This window comes from Chlorocebus sabaeus, chromosome 10, assembly GCF_047675955.1.
Source record: "Chlorocebus sabaeus isolate Y175 chromosome 10, mChlSab1.0.hap1, whole genome shotgun sequence".
Taxonomy (NCBI): Eukaryota; Metazoa; Chordata; class Mammalia; order Primates; family Cercopithecidae; genus Chlorocebus; species Chlorocebus sabaeus.
The window spans coordinates 36,899,989-36,924,014 of record NC_132913.1 but is presented as its reverse complement, the minus strand read 5'-3'; the positions used below and the strand labels follow the sequence as shown (position 1 = coordinate 36,924,014).

The 24,026-nt window shown below is 35.9% G+C and overlaps 2 protein-coding genes across 4 annotated transcripts in view; one reads left to right on the top strand and one right to left on the bottom strand.

Annotated features, from left to right (window-relative positions):
* Positions 1-5,535, bottom strand: part of LOC140712565 (uncharacterized) — a 257,990-nt gene extending 252,455 nt beyond the window's left edge. Inside the window, exon 1 of one of the 2 annotated variants that reach the window (XM_073019677.1) lies at positions 5,121-5,535. In XM_073019677.1, the coding sequence (XP_072875778.1) occupies positions 5,140-5,457 (318 nt within the window). In that variant the 5' untranslated portion in view covers positions 5,458-5,535 and the 3' untranslated portion in view covers positions 5,121-5,139. The remainder of the gene's footprint in view (positions 1-5,120) is intronic. The other variant, XM_073019676.1, reaches the window with a different exon arrangement.
* MMADHC (metabolism of cobalamin associated D) lies at positions 5,243-23,379 on the top strand. 2 transcript variants are annotated; one of them, XM_038002143.2, is made up of 8 exons: positions 5,243-5,347; positions 5,862-5,922; positions 10,674-10,818; positions 13,670-13,887; positions 16,773-16,878; positions 17,452-17,582; positions 21,852-21,938; positions 22,849-23,379. In XM_038002143.2, the coding sequence occupies exons 2-8, from the start codon at positions 5,914-5,916 to the stop codon at positions 23,041-23,043; spliced, it is 891 nt and encodes a 296-aa protein (XP_037858071.1). In that variant the 5' UTR covers positions 5,243-5,347; positions 5,862-5,913; the 3' UTR covers positions 23,044-23,379. The 2 variants fall into 2 exon arrangements, with proteins under 2 accessions (XP_037858071.1, XP_037858072.1); XM_038002144.2 differs by lacking the exon at positions 5,243-5,347 and having other exon boundaries at positions 5,449-5,922.
* Positions 23,380-24,026: the final 647 nt, after the last annotated feature.

Genomic DNA, 24,026 nt, shown 5'->3' with positions numbered 1-24,026 from the left:
TCAGATGGTTGTAGATGTGTGGTATTATTTCTGAGGGATCTGTTCTGTTCCATTGGTCTATATCTCTGTTTTGGTACCAGTACCATGCTGTTTTGGTTACTGTAGCCTTGTAGTATAGTTTGAAGTCAGGTAGCGTGATGCCTCCAGCTTTGTTCTTTTGACCTAGGATTGTCTTGGCAATGCGGGCTCTTTTTTGGTTCCATATGAACTTTAAAGCAGTTTTTTCCAATTCTGTGAAGAAAGTCATTAGTAGCTTAATGGGGATGGCATTGAATCTATAAATTACCTTGGACTGTATGGCCATTTTCATGATATTGATTCTTCCTATCCATGAGCATGGGATGTTCTTCCATTTGCTTGTGTCATCTTTTATTTCATTGAGCAGAACAAACAACTTTCTTGAGCAACAGACCTTTCAAATGACTTATTGGACAAAAACCCACATGAATGCTCTCAGGCATCTTAAATTAAAATTCAAAATTCAAACTAAGCATATTATTCTCCTTAAATTTGCTTTCTTCCTGGGAGGAAGTATCCTATGAAAAAGGGAATACTAGTTTTAAACCAAACAGACCCAGATTTAAATCCAGCCCTAGAAGCTTCAGTAATATACTTCCTCTTTGTGCTTTCGTTTTTTCATGTATAATATGAAGATAATAATATCTCAATTTTCTGCATTATTGAGGATTAAAATAGATATTGAAAAAATGCCTATCCACATAGGATATATTCTACAAATATCCACTTTTTACTGGATTCCCAATCTCAGTAAAATGAACTCCATTTGCCACATATCTTGAATCAAAAATGTAGAAGCTGAAGATTCAACTTGTCCTCTTTTTCTCATCAGCAACCCATGGATAGTTATGCCATATTGATTCCTTAACTCTCCCCTTCCCTTAGTTCAGGCTTTTTGTGTTCTTCCTCATGGATACTACAAGAGTCTCCTAACTAGTTGATCCAATTGCAGCCCAACACCCTTCCCATCTATTCTCTGAGCTGTAGCCAGAGGATCTTACCAAGACACAAATCTAATAATGGCATGACTGCTTAAACCTGCTCACTTACTTCTCATTGCTTCCAGATTACATCCGCCTTAGCATTGCACTGAAGACCAATTATGATCTGGTCCCCATCTACCTCCAACTCAATCCCTTGAACTAGTTGTGGATCTCTCCAACTGCCCACAGTCTTTTGGATTCTATTCCTCTATTCATGTTGCTTCCTTTGCCTGAAATGTTCTCAACCCCCTACATTTCTTCTGGCCACAGGATAATGAAGCACACAGGTCCTTAGAAGATTCTAGCATATACTCTTGGACTTCCAGCTCCATAACCATAAGCTAAATAAATTTCTTTATAAATTAGTCAGTCTGTGGGATTATAACAACATAAAATAGACTAAGACAATGACTCAACTAGAAATGTCAGATTCAAGAATCCAATCAGCGCCATATAGTGTTAGTCTATACCTGTACCATTACATACAACATTCTGCCTTTATAAAATAGCATCAGTAGTGGTGGTAGAGGTCTTCAGGCTAGTAACTCCTGGACATAGTTAGTTTGGAAGGATAATCTAGAATTCGCTTTTCAAATTTAGAATTTCTTCTCAACTCTAGTTTCCTATCACTAATGTTTGCAAAGTAAAGGTCTCAAATCACCAGCTTCTTTGGCACTTTTCTGCTCTCTTCATCACTGAACAACTTGACACCCACAGACTTTAACTAGGAATCATGAAGTCACAACAGAGAAACAGAGGTCCCACCCCTTCCTTGGTTGTGCCTTATATCTAGCGTTTTCTGTAAGAAAATATGCTGCTCTCCTTCAATTTCACATCTCAGAAATTGAGAGTCTGATGACTTTAGTAATTGGCCTACTTTTGGAGCAACAAATTCCCAGCATAAAAAAGCATCAATTAAAGAAAAAGACAATTTGAAGTCAAAATGTTTTGACTTCCATCCCACAACTGACCGGCTGTCTCCTACTACATACAGGAAGAGGAAATAAATGTATAACATGAGGATTCTGGGGCAGGGATAATTTCCTAAGATTAAGGTTCTTTGAGTTATCAGATGGTTTCCAAGGAAAGTCCTAGAATTCCTTCTCTGGATATCCTTAAGAAAGACATTCCAAGATATTCTCCTTTATCTGTGATTGAGTATTCATTGATTTGAACAGCTGCAGGAGTGTCAGCCTGTGATTTGTAAAGCCTACTCATTCGGACATCACCAATTTGTGGTAACCAGACAGGAGTGGAATGAAGTTTGCTCTATGTTATTAACATAGAACAGCATTTCTTAAATTAACTGTATATATGATTGTGGGGAAATGCTCAAATAACCTAGCAGAACTATTTTCAAATATCTTATAAAAATACAATTGCCAGCAATTATGCTTCTAGATATCTACTCAACTGATTTGAAACATGTCCACAGAAAAACCTGAACTTAAATACTTAATAGCAGCTTTATTCACAATTGTCAAAAACTGGAAGAATCACAGTGTTCTTTAATAGGTATAAATGGTAGTACATCTATATATTAGAATACCATTCAGGGATCAAAAAGGGAGAAATAAAGACTAGGCATGGAGGCTCATACCTGTAATACTAATGCTTTGTGAGGCTGATGTGGGAGGATCCCTTGAGGCCAGAAGTTTGAGGCCCCCTTCTCTACAAAAAAGTTTTTACAATTAGTGAAGCATGATGGTGTGTGCCTGTAGTTCCAGCTACCTGGGAAGCTGAGGCAGGAGGATTGCTTGAGCCCAGGAATTTGAGGTTACAGTGAGCTATGGTTGTGCCACTGGTCTGCAGCCTGGGCAACAGAGCTATCAGATCATCTTAAAAAGGAATCCATAAAAAGACAGGAATGAACTGTTATGGCACACAAAAACATGGATGAATCTTAAATGTAGCTACTACTATGTGAAGAAAACGAGTCTGAAAATGCTACATACTGTATTATTCCATTTCTATGTCATTCTAGAAAAGTCAAAATTATAGAGATGGTAAACACATCAGTGGTTGCTAGAGGTATAGAAAGGTGGGAGGGTTTACTAGATGAAACAAAGGGGATCTTTTTAGAACTGTAACCTTTCTGTATGACACTGTTATAATGGTGGATCCATGACACTATGTATGGATTTGTCAAACCCCATAGAAAGAAAATTTAAAGTGAAAAAATGTTTTACTTCTATCCAACTACTGACCAGCTGTCTGCTACTATGTACAGGAAAAGAAAAAAATAAATGTGCAATATGAGGATTGCACAAAGAGAACTTAAATGGAGGAAGATTTTTTTAAAAATCTTAGGAACTCAAAGAATCCCAGTAGGTAATGCAGATTGTGGCAAAAGATTACAACTGTATTAGGAGCATATAAAATAACTTCACCGAAGCCAGGTAGAGGTAGGATGGAGGGTTGCTGACTTCAGTTGAAAATAAGTGGAGTCTATAAGATTAAAAGCAAAAGAACTATCCATAAGCATTGTACTCTAATCAGTAAATCTGTTTCTCACAGGTATACCTGATAACAATTCAGAAACAACTATACATGTACTCTGAATATGTGTTAACAGTTCTGAATCCATTATACATGTAACCTGTAATTGCACAATTAGGTAAATGGATGGCAGACGATGAGAGCCAAGTGTCTCACACTGGAGTGGGAGGTTACAGACAAGCAAGGGGAGAAGGCTACAATGATCCATGTGGTGCTGGAATTGCACTGAAGATAACAGCTCTAATACTTGAACCTAGAACTCCTGTGTAGCTGTCAAAGATACAGATGGATACATATATAAATACTTACAGATATGCGTATTTAGTCAGGTTAGCATATGCATGAACATTTCCTTGCTCTGTCAGCTGAGAGGGTCTAGAGGCAACAATATCCCAAATGTCCAAATCTTTATTTCTAATATCATTTTCCATTAGAAGGACCCTTGGCTCTTTGGGGAAGTAGCTGATGCTAGGATTGGGGCAGGGAATATACAAGATGAGGCTGGAGCATCTTATAGAAATTAAGAAAATGCTCAAGAAAAAAATCCATAAACATAAAAAGAGGAGGGTGTGTCAAAAAGATACAAATGCCAACTAAAGGAAATCTCAATAGCCAAAGCTGAAACCAATATGAACAACAAAATAAAGTAGTATTGGATTATAACCCAACATGTAAAATCAACATTCATGAGTCCATATTGACATAAATGATTGAATACTTAAAGAAATGCAGGAGTACAGACAAATCTCCCATGCAAAAGAATTCCAAATAATTTATGAAGATACTCTGTCCTCATAAAGGTGGAGTATAACAATTTCCCATTTCTACAGTTGGGCTGCACAGAGTGATGTCCTTCCAAAGAGTATAGCACAGAAATGAAAAGAAAAAGAGTAACTTCACAGTGGAGAAACCTGACAACCTCTACATTAACAAGGTGATAAAGGTTAGCATCAACAGTAATAAGTCATGCTGATAATATATACCCTTGACATGACGTGATGAGAAGATCACTTTACCTTACCTCTTAACAAAAAAACCTATAACCTCAGTCAATGCATGAGAAAAATACAGGCAAAACCCAATTGAAGGACATTTGACCAAATGACCGATAAGTCGCTTCAAAATTATTAAGGTTATCAAAAACAAGGAAAGTCTGAGAAACGGTCACAGTCCAGAGAAGCCTGGGGCGACATGGTGACGTATTCCGGACAGGAACCTGGAACGGAAAAGAACACCAGGCCGAAAACTAAGGACAGCTGAAATAAAATATAGGCTTATGGGCTTTAGTCAATTTTTTAAAAACATATTAGATACATGAAAATGATATACGATTTACAAATCTGTCGCCTAATATTTATGTATTGAGCATATTGAGAGCCTGGCACTGTGGTAGGGATGGGAACACAGAAAGAGGTAAGTGTCCTACGCTCAAAAACAGCGAGTCATGAAAAATAAACAACTATGACAAAAAGAACAGAAGACTGTATCTCCTGGAGGCAGTAAGAAAGGCTTAAGATGGGAAGACTATCAAACGCATCAGGGAGTTCATGAAGGTTAATTGACCGCCTAACGCAGGTTGGGAGCTCTCCTCTCCATCCACCCAAATCACCCTCGCCCCACCTTTTCTCCTCCCATGCGTTTAACCCAGTGACAGGTCGGTTCCACGTAGGCCTACTTTGTGCGTGCGCATCATCGGTTCGGATATCTTTCGCATCGACGCGCTCAGAAGCAACTTCTTCTGCCTGGTCACCGCCAGCGTAGGCGCTACCACAGCTGCAGTCGCCGCCGCCATTTTAACGGCAGGAAGAGTCTGGTTCTGGGACAGCTGGGGACAGTGGTGGTGCCTGGTACGGACGGTTTCCGCCCACGTTAGCCCCTCCACACTTGCTCGTGTTAGGTCTACAGCCCTCGGTATTGCCTGTATTTTCACTGGGTCCCTGTCGTTGTCCCCAGCCATCCTGTCCCTCTGTCTTTAGTCTCTTTTCTGCTTCCTCATCCTTCAGCTTAGCCGGAAGCTTTGCCTGTAGCTGTTGTTATGCAGCCCCAACCTTTATTAAAGCAGCCGCTTCGATTCCCGGCGCTGAATTGTGGCCGCCCAGCCCCCATTCCCCGCCCCGATCTGGTCCGAGTTTATTTTCCGCGGCTGTAAACCGGAAGGGCTCTGAGCTGCAGTGCCCGCTCCGGGCTGGGGGATCTGTGCCCGGTATGGGGACGAGTTCTGGCCTCCTTAGGGTACGGGGAGAGCGTGGACTTTGGTCCTGACGTGGTGGAGAACACACCTCCGAAGAGTGGACGTTACCTCAGTTGTCTGTTGTTGGAGTTTAATCGGTCACTCGTCTGTTTTGTTGTGTTCTTTCCCAGGAATAACTTTACCAAAGGAAAGCTATTTTGCGAACTTTCCTCTCCAGTGGAGATGGCCAATGTGAGTACATTATCTCCTAAGAATCAGCATAGTAAACTAGTTTGGGAATGTTAGGAAATGAAAGAACGGGTTTAATTATGATGGCATTGGGTGGGCATAGTGTTAGACATAATGTATCAAAAATGTCAGGGGAAGCAAGTGGTGTGAAATTGTGTTATGCTTTGAAGGTGGTAGCATTCTTTTCACTGCAAATACACTTATTTATACAATTTGACTTGTAGAGATGTGGAAATTCAAGCACCCTTTCGGTATTTTTAAATACAGCGTTTCAGTAAATATTAGAATCTATGTTTAGGCCCTTTTTTATCTTTTGGGTTAGCTAAACTGAAGGGTGTTTTTTTCTTTTCTTTTAAACAGTTTCTGTATTGGAAGTGACCTTCCAAATCCTACAAAATAAGAACAGGAGATACTCTCACACACCAAAGATATTTATTGACTGTAACTTTCCAGTGATTAGACACATCCTATCTATAGAATTCATATGTAGCGGTCATAAGACATATATAAAAACAGCTACAATTAAAGTATAAAGTAATAATTTTTTTTAGAACCTACACAAAGGTGCAATGCAGATTCAAGGCTTTGTGGAAAGGAGTTTGGGATCACTTCATGAGGGAAACATTTAACTTTTGAAAGGTTTGAAAGATGGGTGAGATTTGTATAGTCTAAAATATGAGCGGGAAGGACAGGAAGGTATATTCATAGAACTCCCCACCCTGCCTACCCCTCTGAAAATTTAAAAAGTCATTGCTCCCTGCTACCCTAAATGTAAGATGTGTGAAAGAGATAAGTGGGAGATAAGGTTGAATTGTGAGGTTGGTACCAAGTAAATGAGAACCTTGAATGCCGAACTCAGTAATTTAGACTTTATTCCTTAAATTGTGATTATTCACTTAGAGCTGTGTACTAGGAAGACTTATATGACAGCAGTTAGCCAGGATGGTATTTCTGTAATTGAACATGATATATTAAGTCTAAAGTGTGACTATAGAGACAAGTCATAAGAGTAGATTACTAGTCTTGGCCAAGTTCTACGGTGAATTTTTGCCTGCCCGTAACCTGCACAGAAAAAGAATGCTGTAAAAGAAGTATGTGGCACTTTCAAAGGAGAGAAATTAATTGAAGTAGAATAGAAAGCTGTTATTTGACCTGGTTTTATTTTGGTTTAAATGAATAAATTATAATAGTTCAGTAGGGAAGATCCTTTTGTAAGTCTTTTGTTAGAAAGAAGTTCATATTAAAGTAAATTTTAAGTTTCAGTATCCAAATGTACGTTAACAATTTTTGTGTTAATTTATATGGATTGTAAATTCTGGATGGATGTTACTAATGAAATATGCAGATAGGTGTTTCATAACAAAGGGCAAAAATGTTGATGTTTCAGAGTCTAGACAGGTAAATTAAGATGCCTTCATGGGGACTATGACAAAGCCTTTCTGTTAAAAGGGGAGCAGCCTTCCCTTAGCCACAGTGATTTGTTGCTAACTAATGCCATTTGGTTATGTGAGTCCAATACTGCCAGGTCTTCTGAGTTTTCAGGAAGAGCCAAATTTCTGGACCTTTTGTGTAAATATTTCAATTACTCAATGTTTGTATTTAATTCAAATATCTTGCAACACTGGGGGCTGCAAAAAATATCTGGATAGATATGGATGCACTACATAAACTACCAGTTTTTAGTTTTTGTACAGACTGTATTTTCTCACATGAGCAAAAGCAGAACCTAGTCCGAAGGCAGTGCACAAAAGGCACTTTCTTTTTATATACTAATAAGGATTTTAAAGTTAAAACATAATAGCATGTCATCTTCCTAAGTCTAGAAGTTTGAATTTAATCATATATAAAATATGTACTTACCCTCAAACTAGAATGAACTCTCTGCTGTAATTTTGTCTTGCTTTTTGGCAATTACTTTTTATTATGTTCACCAGCTAAACCAGTCATAAAAATCTGTCAGGTGGTCAGAAAATACTCCACTTCCACAATTAGAGATTTGAGGTGTTGTTTTTTTTTTTTTGAGATGCAGTTTCACATTTGTTTTCCAGGCTGGAGGGCAATGGCAGGATCTCCGCTCACTGCAAGCCTGGCTCCCGGGTTCAGGTGGTTCTCCTGTCTCAGCCTCCCGAGTAGCTGGGATTATAGGCACTCACCACCACGCCTGGCTAATTGTCTTTTTTTGTATTTTTAGTAGAGGCAGGGTTTCACCATGTTGGCCAGGCTAGACCTCAGGTAATCCACCCGCCTTTGCCTCCCTAAGTGCTGGGATTACAGGCATGAGCCACTGCACCCGGCCAAGATTTGAGAATCTTACAGGTTAACGGGTAAGATTTGAAACAGATTAGTACTGTCATCAACTGTCCCTTTCAGTGGGCAATTTAGATACTGGTTTATTTTGCCATTAAAATGAAATTTGGTGATTGGATTTTCTTAGGCTAGGAACAAAACTAGTATTATATAACTTTTGTTAAAAGTTGTGTCACCAAGAAAAGAATGTCAAAATATAATCTAATGGCCTTGATAGACAGGCTGAAATAATAATTAATAATAGGCAATTTTTGAAATAATTTGGATGATCTTCCTTTTGCTTCTGTTTTTTGCTTGTGAAACGATGTGAATGATCGCAGATTGTAGATTAATCATCCTGGAACTACTTCTAATAACAGTGTATAGAATTGTGGAAAGTAAATAAAACAATGTATATATAAAGCACTTACTATAGAACTTGGACCCATAGTGTCCAACATCAATTGATTATTACTGTTACATGCTCTCAAATATTGTCCCCTTCAGGTAATCTTTTATTTTGCTGCTGCTTATTTTGAGCCCTTGCTGAAAATATTTTTGGAATTTGAAATTTTAGATTCCTTTAGATCTTGGGTGCATTCTCTTAAATATCCTTAGTTGTAAAGGTAAATTTGTAATATATAAACACCCAAAAGTCTGAGTTTGTTTGTAAGTAAAAAGCCAAATAATTACCATTTTTGTTTCTTTGGGCAAGTTGGGTACAGACCCCAAGAGAGGCTGCTTAAATTTTAGGCAGACAGAATTCTTTGGAGACACGTATCACCAAGGAAGTTATATTTATACAGGTCTTAAAAAGTAAGAATTTGCTAGAATTTTCTAGAACGATAAGGAAACAGTATCTTCTAGAAGAAATCTTACGGCAGTATAAAGAATGAAGAGGAATATGGGAAATGTTGGGGAGATATTTTTATGTGATTGAAAAGTAGAGTAAGGGAAGTGAGGGTAAATTTGTAGGAAATTATGTCAGAAAGACAAAAAGACCAGTTAGGATGCACTCTTATACTTAACGGTGACAAAGGTGGAAGGAAAAAATAGGTTGAATTTTAGAATACTGTACTTTGTGAAAGGGAAATAGAATAATTCTCAGGTGTCAGATGGCTGGATTTTTCCAACATCCTAGTAACTAATTTTCACACCACCTCTCTACTGCTCCTCCAGTCCATTTTTTATACCGCCCTTAGTGGTACATTTCTTGAAACAGCCTTTGTTTTTGTCAGTTTACTCTGACTCTTTCCTGCCTACAAGTTAAAATTCTGACTATCTTGATGTAACAAGCCCTTTACCATCTGAGTTAAATATACAGTCTTATATAGTTGCCCATAAGTTCAATTTCAAACCTTTTTTTTATTGCATTCTTATACCTACCCTCACTGAATTTGTCACTCTTTGAAATATGTCTCTATTCCTCTGTTCCTGAAAGTCACTGGTTGAAATGCACCTTTTCCCAAGCAAATTTTTATTGTCTTCAAAGCTTAGTATATCCTCCATGAAATTAATTACCTTTTCTCCCAAAGATTTCTTAATAATTATTCAAATCCTTTCATAGCATTTCACAGATGATTTGGTGTTTGTTCTTAATATCTTTTTCACTAAACTGAGAGTTGCCAGTGTGTGTGTGTGTTTTAATACAAATATCCGAATAGTGCGTATTTTAGACTTTGTGGGCCATAGAATCTCTCTTGTAACTACTTAACTGTGCCATTATGGTGGGAAAGTGACCATAGGCAATACATAAATTAGTATGGCTATGTTACAGTAAAACTTTATTTACCAAAACAGTGGACTGTATTGGGAAATCATTTGCCAATCCCTGCATTAAATTGTTCTGACCCAAGTACTTTGTGAAAAAATTTATGAATGAAAGATATTTACACATTCATCCATTGTAATACGTGATCTCACAGTCTAGTAAGTGAACATACAAGTAGAAAAAAATGTACCACAAAGATATGTGCTGAAATGGAGAAAAGCAGACGTTGCCATGAAACCACAATGAAAGGACAGTATGGGAGAGAATTAGCATAATTTATAGCAGTAAAAGAAGAGAGGAAAGTTCAAAAGTAACAGATTTTGGTCCAAAGAGATGTTTTGAGAGTTCTTTATTGAGGATAGAAGAATCTTCATGATTGTGCTACCTTTTTAGTGTGTCTAAGTAAGACAACTTTTAGATGTCTATTCTCTCATGTGTGACACTCTTGAATTCTAGCCTTTATTGAAAAGTACATAGACTTTTACCCAAACTAACTCATTACTTGTTTTTTTTTAATATTTATTTTTAGTTTTAAAATTACAAATATACATAATGCTTGTCATATAGTAGGTGTTCAGTAAAAGTAGAATGTTGGTTTTTAAAAGAACCTTGCAGTGTGAAGATTTGCCAGAGATTATCTATGTAAGTATAACATTTATATTCAGAAGAAATAATTTTAATTTTGTGTCATTTTTAGGTGCTTTGTAACAGAGCCAGACTGGTTTCCTATCTCCCAGGATTTTGCTCTTTAGTTAAAAGGGTTGTCAATCCCAGAGCCTTTTCGACTGCAGGATCGTCAGGTTCGGATGAGTCTCATGTGGCCGCTGCACCTCCAGATATATGTAAGTGAAAGTTGTTATTGCTTTATTTATAATTGTTTCAAAACATTTCTAGTTGTATTTCCTCTAATATTTCTTCTTAAGGCTTAATGGATTTTTCTGAAGTTGTGTTTATTCTGTTGAAAATGAATCACAGCTCTGCCTAAATATATTTATGTCAGAAAGCTACAGTATAAAAAAGGAAGAAAGAATAAGTACTGGTTTCTAAAACTTCTTAAACTTTTTCTATCTTCAAACATAGAGTCTTCCCTGAAACAAATCTCCTTTTGGTCCTGTTAAACCATATTATTGTTTCTTCCCATTCTTTGCTAAATTTCATAAGTGTACCTTGTACTTTTTATGTGTTAGTGTTTATTTAACTTACCTGCTTTCTACAAAGTCTATTTCTTCCCATCTGTTTGGTACACCGCTACCTTGCTAATCATTCTAAAATATTTTAACCACGTCACTTTCTTGAAAAACCTGTTACCTTTCATTGCTTTCAGCAGTAGTTCCCAGACTAACGTCAAGCCATGAAGCATTATTCAAGGTTAAAAAGAAAAAGTAGGGGTAGAGGGGATAGTCTCTGTGGTAAGTACGTTTGAGAAATGCTATATGCCATATTCCTGTCTTGGAGGCTTATAATGCACACTAAAATATTAAAGAGTCTTAGAAACTTAACCTAATGTGTCCCAAAGATATTGGACATGGAATCCTTTTTTCATGGCACACATTACTTACAGTGTAATTTAAGTTCACTTGAGCATTCAAAGCCATCCATCCTGCTCAAGTTTTCTAACTCTCTGACTACTCCCCAATTTACATCACCCGAAGACTAACCATATATTCATAATAAATGAAAGATTTGCCATTCAAATTATGTAAGGGATTAGTATCTGGAATATATAAAGAATTTGTAATAGATCAATAGGAAAAGACAACCCGAAAGAAAAATCAGAAAACAAAAGGACATGAATAGGCCTTTCCCAGAAAAGAAAACCTAAAATGACCAGTAAACATACGGTCAAATCCACTGCCCAAATCTACTATTAATATGGGACGTGTGTTTTCTGTAAAGAGAACTGGAGATTGTTAGACCTTTAAAAACCATCTTGTTGGGGCCGGGCGCGGTGGCTCAAGCCTGTAATCCCAGCACTTTGGGAGGCCGAGACGGGCGGATCACGAGGTCAGGAGATCGAGACCATCCTGGCTAACACGGTGAAACCCCGTCTCTACTAAAAAGTACAAAAAACTAGCCGGGCGAGGTGGCGGGCGCCTGTAGTCCCAGCTACTCCGGAGGCTGAGGCAGGAGAATGGCGTAAACCCGGGAGGAGGAGCTTGCGGTGAGCAGAGATCCGGCCACTGCACTCCAGCCTGGGTGACAGAGCCAGACTCCGTCTCAAAAAATAAATAAATAAATAAATAAATAAATAAATAAATAAAATAAAAAAATAAAAAAATAAAAACCATCTTGTTCAAAAATAGCTAACAGGTTTTCTCTTGGGAAGTGACTTGAGTAGTCATTAGTGGCTGTCTGTATAGAGCCTTGTTATTCAACATGATCTGCATCAGTATCATTTCGGAGCTTGTTAGAAATGCAAAATCTTGAGCCCCACTCCAGACGTGTTAAATCAGAATCTGCATTTAAACTAGAAACCAGATGTATCTTAAGTACATCTGTAGAGTTTGAGAAGCATTGGACTAGAGTTTATGTTGAGAATCTTGAGACATCGTCTGGGTTCAGCAGGAAATGGTTCCATGATTGATGGGCGATGTATGCCCTAAGTGTGGAAGAGGGATATGGTGGCTCATGATCTAGGAATGAGGCAGCCATACTGACATAGCCATTTTCAGTTACTTAGTTCTCTGACAGGATATTTTTAAATATCTATTTTTATTGCTAAGTAATATGCACAGCAGTTGTCCCTGTTTCTGTAAGCCCAAATCGCTACTCTGAGTAATTATTAGTTTAATTTTCTACTTTATTCTCTTCTGAATCTTTTTGAATTTTTTGTAAGTTAGTATTGTTTTTAAGTTTTAAGTGAATAAAGTAATGTGGTTTGTTCTGTATTTGCAATCCATGTTAACTCACGTGGCTGGTAAACAGAGCATTAGGTCACGTGATGCATAATTTTTTTCCCCATTCATGTTTTGTGCCACCAGATAACAGCAGCAAAATGACCCTCTCCAGACGACCATTACTAAGTTTAGCATCTTTCATTTTAGATCTTCTCTTTACTTAAAAACATGGGCCTGGCACAGTGGCTCATGACTATAATCCCAACACTTGGGGAGGCTGAGGGAGGAGGAGACCTTGTCTCTACCAAAAATAAACAAAATTAGCTGGGCATGGTGGTGTGCACCTGTGGTTCCAGCTACTTGGGAGGCTGAGGTGGACCGCAGAGGTCAAGGCTTCAGTGAGCTGCGATCACACCACTGTACTACAGCCTGGATGACAGAGACCTGTCTCAAAAACAAAACAGAACAAAACAATACACAAATATGAGGATGTAAATGTTATTATACATGTTGTTCTTTGACTTAGCTTTTTCTTTTAATGCATTGTATCCTGGATTTCATTCAGTGTCAGTACGTAAAGGTTTATTGTCTTCTTTTTAATGACATTCAAGGATTTCTTAGTATGGATTATTTTGTTCAGTCTTTCCCCTAATAACAGACTTTCCTGTAATCTGTCAATCAGTTGCTTTGATTAGCGTTTTGGAAACAATAGGAAACTATCTATATTCACACGGGAAAACAGATTTTAAAGATCTTTTAGATAAAAATATACATAATTTTAAGAAGAACATTCTTTCAGTCTACCAATATACTTGACTATTAAGGAGAAACTGTTCCTTTTGTTGTTTCTCTTCAGGCTCTCGAACAGTGTGGCCTGATGAAACTATGGGACCCTTTGGACCTCAAGATCAGAGATTCCAGCTTCCTGGGAACATAGGTTTTGATTGTCACCTCAATGGGACTTCTTCACAGAAGAAAAGCCTGGTTCATAAAACTTTGCCTGATGTTCTAGCAGAACCTTTATCAAGTGAAAGACATGAGTTTGTGATGGCACAATATGTGAATGAATTTCAGGTAAATTGTTGGTAACATTTATTGTGGTTTCCTGATTATTAATGCTATATTACTCTTGATTATTATAAGCATATTACTTTTGTTGAAAAAGTTAAAAATCAATTCCAATACCTGTATATACAAAAACAGCATATATAGCTTTGGAAGACTTGGCATTGTCCTCTACAAAGTGTTTGCTATATAATTTTTGTACTGTAGATTATAATATTTTTAAAATATTTCTTCAAAAATATGTTTTTAAGTAACTAGATATAATGTAAGTATATCTATATACTGGAAATTTAGGTTTCCTGTTTTTCACTTTTAATAAATGGCAATTAAATTTGTACATGGATCTGATTCCAACTGGTTCTGTATTCCTCTAGCCATTTAAAAGCTTAAGAAAAATTTGAGATCTCTGAAATTGTTCAGATATAATAATATAAAGGACCCAGTTTCATGAGTTTATTTTTTCTTAAATAATTTCTTAAGATTGGTTTTTTTTTTCATTTTTAAACATTTTTAACTTGCATTTGTGATTGTTTAAAGTGGAAAGCTACATGCAATTCAGGGTTCCTGTCAAACCCCTGATGTTTATCATTTTTCTTATTTTTGCATAGTTTTAGGCTGAGTTTTTTTTTTTAATCAAAGCCATATTATAAGCAGCAGCAATTCCTTACTTTTGAGTTATATTAGATGACCTGACACTGATACACAGTTGACCAGTCCTATGTTTTTATCAGGTAATTCCTTCTCAGCCTTCTTGGCTTCTTGTTCTTCCTGTCTGTCAATTAAATTACATTTCCCCTAAGTTTCTGTCCTACAGCTTCTCATTTGAATCACCCCTTGGTCACTTAATCCGTTGGCCTCCTCCACAGTCTATGTTTTTATAATTTCTAATTCAGTATTTCTCTTTCTGACATTTCCGGTTCTATATTTCTATATGCCTACTGAACCATCTTTGTTTGGATGTCTCACAAGTCCCCAGATTTTGTGTGTCTAATACTGAAGTAATATTTTTTTTTTTCCCTTAAAAACCTGTTCTAACTCCCGTATAACCAATACTGTTAGTGGAATAACCATCCTCCCCTTTCTCCTAAGATAAAACTTAGCACCAACCTTCTCTCTCCATCATATCACTATAAATAATATAAAAATCACATTGCTTTTTTCTCTCAAGTTGCTCCTAAAATATTAGTGTCCTTTCAATTCTTTGCCAGAGTTCAAGGCCTGTTTGTCTTACCTGGATTTTTAGAGTCATTATAGCATGACACACAATGAAGATAGAATAAATCTGGGTTCAAAGATTGACTCTGCAGCTTACTTAATTTTGTGACCTCGAGGAAATTACTTAACCTTTCTAAGCTCCTGTTTCTTTTTTGTTGTTGTTGTCGTTTTGTTTGTTTTTTTGTTTTGAGATGAAGTCTCGCTTCATCTCGTTTTGAGATGAAGTCACCAGGCTGGAGTGCAGTGGTGCGATCTTGACTCACTGCAACCTCCGACTCCCTAGTTCAAGTGATTCTCCTGCCTCAGCCTGCTGAGTAGCTGAGATTACAGGCGCCCACCACCACACCCAACTAATTATAGTATTTTTAGTAGAGGTGGGGTTTCACCGTGTTGGCCAGGATGGTCTTGATCGCCAGACCTCGTGATCCGGCTGCCTCGGCCTCCCAAAGTTCTGGGATTACAGGCGTGAGACACCATGCCTGGCCACTCCTGTTTCTTTATATGTCAAATGAGGATAGTAATAATCTCTAGCCCACAAGAGTTTTTTTTTTTTTGAGACAGAGGTTTGCTCTGTTGCCCAGGCTGGAGTGCAATGGCACGATCTTGGCTCATTGCAACCTCTGCCTCCCAAGTTCAAGCAGTTCTCATGCCTCACCCTCCCAACGAGCAGGGATTACAGGCATATGCCACCATTCCTGGCTAATTTTTGCATTTGATATTGCTATTTCTCATTGCCTGTAAAGTCCAAATTTCTTAATGCTGAATAAATGGCATTTCACAATTTTGATCCCTTATCCTTCCCACCTTATCTGCCACTACTTCCTATTCCCTCTGTACTCCAGCCACAACATACTTGCCATTTTTCTTGAATACAACATTCTGTGTCTTTGCACTTTGTTGTCTTTTGCTGCACTGTTTTTCCTCCTGAATTCATAATCTCTATACCACCTATTTTTTACCTGTCAGATATATTAACTTGTAGCTCAAATATCACCATTTCAATCATTTCCTGATTCTTCCCAGCAAAGTGTTTGTTCCTCATCTGTGCCCCTAGAAGACTTTATTCGTAACTCGATAGCACTTGTCATATTGAATTGCATTTATTTGCTTGTGCTTTTTTTTTTTATTAGGCCTGAAATCACTGAAAGTGAGGATTGAATTTTTTACCATTGCAGTGCCTGCTCCTGTCATAGTGCCTGATGTATAGTAGGCTCTCAGTAAATTTCAGTTGAATAAAAGCCTCTAAGCTCTTCCTGTAGGAGAGGCTGTATTATTTAGTCATGTATCTTGTAAGTTAGTATCATTATCCCCATTTTACAGATTATAGAAGAAAAGATAATTAAATATATTACCATAAAATAGAAGACGTAACATTATGAGACACATTATGGCATTTTAGTTACTTAGCCAATTTCTATTCATAGCAAGTTTTAGAATATCAGTATATTTATATAGTCATGCTCTGCTGTATTCACATTTTTTGAACTTTCAAATCTTATATTCATTGTAGAGAAAAGTTTGAGTAAATGAAAAAACATCATTACCTCACCTCCCAGATAGATTATAATTATTTGTAAAAACAAACAAAAAGCATTCTAAGGAAGACAAGTTTATAACAGGCAAGATACCGTTCTATTTGAACTCCAGATTTTGTTGACTTACATTCTTGTTCTCCTTAGGGTAATGATGCACCTGTTGAACAAGAAATTAACAGTGCAGAAACTTACTTTGAAAGTGCCAGAGTAGAGTGTGCAATACAAACATGTCCAGAATTGCTGCGAAAAGGTACGTCATGCTTTATATTTTGAAACACTGTTACTAATTTTTTAATATGTTGAATAATGTCCTCTATAGAAATTGGAATGCTCTATACTTTAATATTATATTTTACTGTATCTGGCTGGAAGTGATTGCATGACCGAGATAAAGGCTTTCAAATGTCCTGTGACATCTGACCTCATGCTGCCATTAGATAGGAAGAGTAAAATTTTTATAACTTTTTTCTTAAGGGTAAATTAAAGTCATTTTTACTCCTGGGTGATTATTAGAGTTATAATTTTATGAGTTAATATAATACTGAAAAATCTTAGTAAGCATTTTTGAAAATTATATTAACCCCAAATAATGTGTAATCCTACTTACCCTTCAGGATTGTTGGTAGTAATATTTCAGTTCATCCAACAAAAGCAGAAGTAAACAAAACTAAGTTTAATTTTACCCTTTTCAAAAATAATACACATTTATAAAAATCTAATGCCACAGTAATTTTACTTAATCAGCATTTTTCTAAAGAAGTACTTTTAACCTTCTTTAAAAATCAAATTCTTTTCTACCTGGAATATTTATTCTTATTTGTAGATTTTGAATCACTGTTTCCAGAAGTAGCTAATAGCAAACTACTGATTCTGACTGTAACACAGAAAACTAAGAATGATATGACTGTTTGGAGTGAAGAAGTAGAAATTGAAAGAGAAGTGCTCTTAGAAAAGGTAATTCTTTCAATTGCTAATAATTCAATTTTATGGTCACTAAGTAACAGTGAACCAGTGTCTTAAAATGATGACTGTCGTTTCCACCCTTTATTCATTTTCCTCCAAAGTGTTGTAATGCTAAAGGACTTACATATTTTTTGAGAATAAAAGTGCTTTTTTAGTATCCTTAAAAATTTAGATTCTGTTTATTACTTTCCTCAATTTATTTTTTAAAAGTCTATTTTGGAAAATTTGGAAAATGACAAAAAGGTAAAATTAACTCTTTATCCTTCTCCCCTCAGCCTCCCCCTCCCCCTCCTCCTCCATCTCCCCCTTTATCTCCCCATCTTCCCTTTCTCCTGGGCTTAGAACATGTCAAATAATGAGTGAAAATTATGCCAACTCTCTCCAAGAGTAAACAGTAACAGTATGCAATACAATAACAGTATAATAATGTTTACCCACTTTTTTTCTGTGTTTTGCTTTTAACCTAAAGTATGCTTTGACATGTTTCCATACTTACACATAGATATATTTCATTCTTTATAAAATCTGCATAGCATTGTATCACATGGGTAAACCATAAACTTTTTAAATTATTTAAGAATTTTAACCAGGTGCAGTGGCTCCCACCTATAATTCCAGCACTTTGGGAGGCTGAGGCCAGAGGATTGCTTGAGTCCGGGAGTTTGAGACCAACCTGGGCAATGTTTTGAGACCCTGTCTCTACAAAAAAAAATTTTCCAAGTGTAGTGATGCGCACCTGTAGTGCTAGCTACTCTGGAGGCTGAGGTGGCAGATCACTGGAGCCTGAGAGGTCGAGCTGTAGTGAGCCTTGATGGTGCCACTGCACTTCAGTCTGAGCAACAAAGTGAGACCTCCCATCTCTTATAAAAGAAGTTTCTTAGTCATTTATAAGTTTAAAATCCAACTTTTGCTATTATAGGCAACAAGCAGTGACAATCTTTTTACAAATACTTTTATGCATGCTAATATCTATAGATTCCTAAATAGAGAGTTGCTGAATCAGTATGTATCTACCTTTTAAATTTTGATAAGACACTTCCAATTTGCCCACCAAAAAGATTGTTCTAGTATATAAACTGTCATGCTAGCTTACCCTGGGTGTTAGCAGTTCTTTCCAACTCAGGTTAGCTAAGGGGTTCCAGTCACTAACTTGAATTTAAAAATCCCGTTAGTGATTTCTATGCAGGATATTAGGAATTATTTTATGTTTTCTTTCGGATTAGATGTATGGTTTTTATTTGTAAAAGTATTGTAATTTACATATTCAGCAATATTATAATTTCACATTTAAACGTCATATAGCTGCTAATAGATTTTGTGTGGTTTTTAACAATCACAAGCATATTATATAGTGATTAACGAAAGAGTTATAGAGAGGCGTAGGATATTTTCTATTTACATATTAAAATAATGCTTAGTAAATATATACTCATCACTATCATTGAAGTGCTAGAATATTATCACATGTATATTGCATTAGTTTTAATTTTTGGTCAGTTTAAGATTCTGAACCTAATCTGATAGTGACTCCAGTATAGTTCTAAGTTAGTTTCCTATAAGCAGTTTCAGGGCTTTGAATGGCAACATGCTTCAACTTGAGAGTTTTAATTTTATAATGACTGAAGCTATTTTATTTTCTATGAAAAAAGATTTTTTTGATTAAAGATTTCTTCGTGATTATTTTGGAACCACACCTAGCTCTCCAAGTAAATATTTGATATTTTACGGTTTAAATCTATTCTAATTTTTTCCAGCAGATGTCAGTGTTGGTGAACAGAAATCTTAAGAAAAATACTTCAGCTTTGTGTTAATTTGAGATTCTTTCAGTTAACCTTTGTAAACATTTGATTGTATTGCATTGTTTTGCTCTCCTTGTAGTTTATGTATGATACATCTGTTCATTAAATTGAAATACATCCTAATGACTGTTTTCTAAGCCATATTCAGTAGTTTTCCTATTTTTAAGAATTGTGAGGATTAATAAAATACAGCAATAAATATTAAATATGGAAGATAACCTAAAGAATACAGTATTATCTTAATGGTTATCTTAATGGTTACAATAAAGTATTAAGAGAAAAGTTACCTTAGATCAACTAACTTTTTCTGGAAAGGGTGTTAAAAGACAAATTATAACAAATTTAAAGATCTAATTGGTTTTGATTTGAAATTCTAGAATCAACGCCTCATTCCGTAAAATAGATTGAGTGTTACAAACAGCTAAGCAGAGGAGACTGGCTTTATATACGGCAAAGAGCTGGAGAAAGCAGCAATAGGAAACAAGAAGCAGATTATTCCTTTCAAAGTTACTTTCCTTATAGGGTTAAAACACAGGTGGCTTTCTTATGCTGGCTCAGGTAAACTAGGCCCATTCTGATTGGTTGCTGTGAATCTTGGTTTTTTTGTTGTTCGTTTGTTTGAAAACTAGTCTGTTTCAGAATTCAGTTAGATTAGGCAGTACCTAGCATGAGTGACTCCATTCTGGTTTGGTCTCATCTCCTGCGACCTAGTGCAGGCGGCTAGTCCAAAACAAGGAGCTCCCATAAAATTTGTTTAACAGGGGCCAAATAGTAAATATTTTAGCTTTTATAGGCCTTAGGGTCTCAGCTACCCAGCTCTACCCCTGTGTTGTTAAAGCATCTGTAGACAATATGTAAATGAATTGCCATGGCTGTGTCCACTAAAACTGTTTATCCAAACAGGCACCAGATCAGATTTGGCCCTTGGACAGTAGCTTACTAACCTCTGAATTACAATAAAGTCTTGATTTAAGGCTTGGACTTTTGGAGATCTCAGCTGAAATACCACAATTGGTCAGTAAGGTCTTTTCATTCTGGGTGGGTCGGAAATCCATGTCTCCCAGCACTGCATGTCACATGGATCTCTAGGCCTCTCGGAATCTTGCCTCATGAGTGCACAGCTCAGCCCTTAGCTAAGAAACTATGGTGAATAGTTCTGCAGCCTAACTCAGGAGCCCATTTTATGTATCTCCTTCATTTCCAGTACCTTGCCTTACAAATCCCAGGTGCCTCAGCTGTCTCGAACTCTTGCTTTCTACCTCCTCAGCTCCAGTGACAGCATCATTTTGCTTGGGCTCTAGTTCTTTGCCCTGTGACAGGCAAATGTCCACAGACAGAAAGCTGGAGCAAATATGGGGATTTTTTCATTTGTTTCCCTTCTCTCAAAGGTCTTGTCTCACCTGTTGTTCAGGGTCTAAAAGTAGTTACCTTGTATATTTTGATCAGTTTTATAGTTTTACAACAGGATTGCGAGTTCAGTACCTGTTAACTCTGTTACGGCCAGAAGTGGAACTGTGCCCTTGATTTTTTTGTTTTGTTTTGTTTTGTTTTTTGAGATGGAGTCTGTCTGTCGCCCAGGCTGTAGTGCTGTGGCGTGATCTCGGCTCACTGCAACTTCTGCCTCCCGGGTTCAAGCAATTCTTCTGCCTCAGCCTCCCGAGTAGCTGTGTGCCCTTGTTTTTAAACATTCATGATCTCTTCTTTATTTCAACATTGTAATCTGGTCTTAATATTTGTTACTGTCTTTTCACTACTTAGACTTCTGATAAAGCTAATAAAATAGCTTATAAATTAGGATGGTAAGACCACAATTTTTATACATGCACATGATAGTAGTAATTGTACACTATACAAAAGATGGACAAGAGTATATAATGAAAAGCAAGTACCTTGTTTAACTCTACACCATTTACCAGGTTATATTATTTTTATGTGTTTTTTCAGAATGATTTCATGACTATGTGAGTAGATAGATGTATTTTGAAGGACACGCAAACAAGTAAATGTTTTTAAACAACTTTCATTCAAACGAATGAATGTTTCAGATCTTTTCACTAAGAGCATTTTGTTTTCCTTTACCTATTTCTATTAAAATACCTATTTAGTATTTTACCTGTATCTGTTATCACCGTAATAATAGAAAATAGCAACCATAGTTGATAGTTTATGACAGATTCAGAAGTTAGTAGCATAGAACTGATTAGAAGTAGTTCATAAAGTAAGAAAGAATTCAAAAGAAAATGTGTAGAATTTAGTCTTTTTAAAATAAAGTGTATTAACAATCTTCTGGAATGGTAAAAATAATCTTATGCTTTTATAGTCTAATTTGCTATTGGTTTTTATTTTTTATTAATCTTGAGTTCTTTTCTGAAACAAGATAGTCACTTAAAATTTTATTTAAAAATAAAACAATCTCTAGTAATGCTATCTTTAAGCATATTATTTGTGACTTTCAATGCAGTTCATCAACGGTGCTAAGGAAATTTGCTACGCTCTTCGAGCTGAGGGATATTGGGCTGACTTTATTGACCCATCATCTGGTTTGGCAGTGAGTAATTATCATTTGAAAATCAAATTATGTGAAGTAGAGATGATTTTTATTATAAAATTTGTTTATAACTTTGGTAATAGATTAAGACTTTTTAAAAATCTCACAATTTTACCCAAATAAATACTACTGTGAGTCATTGGAATTCACAACTTTTGAGAGACCTCTATTACTCACAGTTAAGTTTCTCCATCACTTTAATTTTTTTAATTAGAAATGTTTTTACTTTCTGTTCTCACTAGTAGATACTATATATTTGAGTTGCATTGCATTAGTGTGTTTACTTTTTATAAGTTGAAAACTATAAATTGGTACAGTCTAGTTTCTGTAAGGAAGAAATAATTATTATTAGAATTAATTGATTAAAATACAGGTGGTAAAAATAAATACTTAGACCAGTAAATTTTTGGAAATTAACATTTATAAGGTTATACTTTGAAGAAATAACTGAACTACCACTGTAGTCACATTTTAAATTCTGGATATATCTTTCAGTAACAAGTAGTAATCAAATCATTTTTTGAATCTTAAGATAGGAATATATACCATTTCTTCTCAAAGTCAAATAAGATATCGAGAAATGGAAAACTTGCTTGGTCTTTAGTTTCCTTGTCTTGAAAATGATGGTGAACTGTAGATAATTGTCTAAGGTTTATTCCATCTTTAAAGGATGTGCAATAGTACGCGTTTGATTCTAGGTAACATGAAATTTGCTAGATCATTTCACATTTCTGGAATGCATAGGAATTGGGGAAAAGGGGTGTTAAGGCAGTTTAAGTGTTGCATGTGACTTTTTACTTAGTTTTTAAAATATTTGGAATATTAAAGTAGATAGGTGTCATGTTTACCTAAAAATTATTACTAAAATGTCTTTCTTACTAATGAAAATACTTCATTTTTATTTCCTCAGTTTTTTGGACCATATACAAACAACACTCTTTTTGAAACTGACGAACGCTACCGACATTTAGGATTCTCTGTCGATGACCTTGGATGCTGTAAAGTGATTCGTCATAGTCTCTGGGGTACCCATGTAGTTGTAGGAAGTATCTTCACTAATGCAACACCAGACAGCCATATTATGAAGAAATTAAGTGGAAATTAGCAGAAATGTCCATTTATTTGCTGTACTATTTGTATGTGATCTTTGGATTGATCTATAAACACTGTCAGATTAAAGTTTTTAAAATAGACTTATTTCTAAGTATTTATTTCAGCATTTATGAATTTACAACATTGGCAAGTGATTTGGGACTTTAAAATTGCAAATCTTCGTTATTCATATCATTGACTACACATTGAGCACATCCACATTGTATGGGATGTGGTAATTAGCTTGTAACCAGGGTATGATCTGCTATTGTTATTTCTCCCCGTCTTTGGAAAAAGGCCTCAAATTTAATTATTTTCTTCCCAAAATAAATCACACATTTGGTTACAATAATGTGTGTTTTCATTACAATATTTCTAAAATACCATCATTATTGATTCTTAAGTTTCTGTATTAATCTTTTTAAAGTTCTTTTTAATAATGCAATTGAAAATTTTGGATTTATTGTAGACTTTACTTTTTCAGATTTTCTTTTATCTTTATTGTCTATTAAAGTGTTGTGGTACCAGTCTGAGTATTACTTTGAAATAATTTATGTTCAGGAAAAGAAGAAGGAGGATAATATATCTTTAAACACACGAGTCTTGTCCTTATCCCTACTAAAAAAGGTAATTCTCTCTTAACTCCTGAGTTGAAACAGATAAATAAAACTATGCCTTAACTGCCAAATTTATTTTCAATTTTAGCAATAGGTAGAAACTGCGGTACTTTACAGAGGTGCCTCATTTGAGATGGGGCTTGTTTTTACAGCATTAGAAACTTCAAAAGAATTATCTTTCATTTTTGAACCTTTTCTAATAGAAATAGGCAGATCTAAGGAGTAAAAGTAACTTCTACAAAATGAATTGAAATAGATTTTTTCTGTCTTTTCATGAAATGCCTGTTTTGAAAAGGACTACATGGAGATAACTTTTTAATCACACCTTGTTTTAAAACCCCTAGCTTAGTTAACATGTCATTTGATAAGAGGTGTTGCT

Bases quoted from the DNA above. Each gene is read 5' to 3' on its own strand.
- MMADHC (XM_038002143.2), top strand. The intron at 10,819-13,669 runs GTAAGTGAAAGT...GTTTCTCTTCAG, and splicing joins CGCTGCACCTCCAGATATAT to GCTCTCGAACAGTGTGGCCT. The intron at 13,888-16,772 runs GTAAATTGTTGG...TGTTCTCCTTAG, and splicing joins AATATGTGAATGAATTTCAG to GGTAATGATGCACCTGTTGA.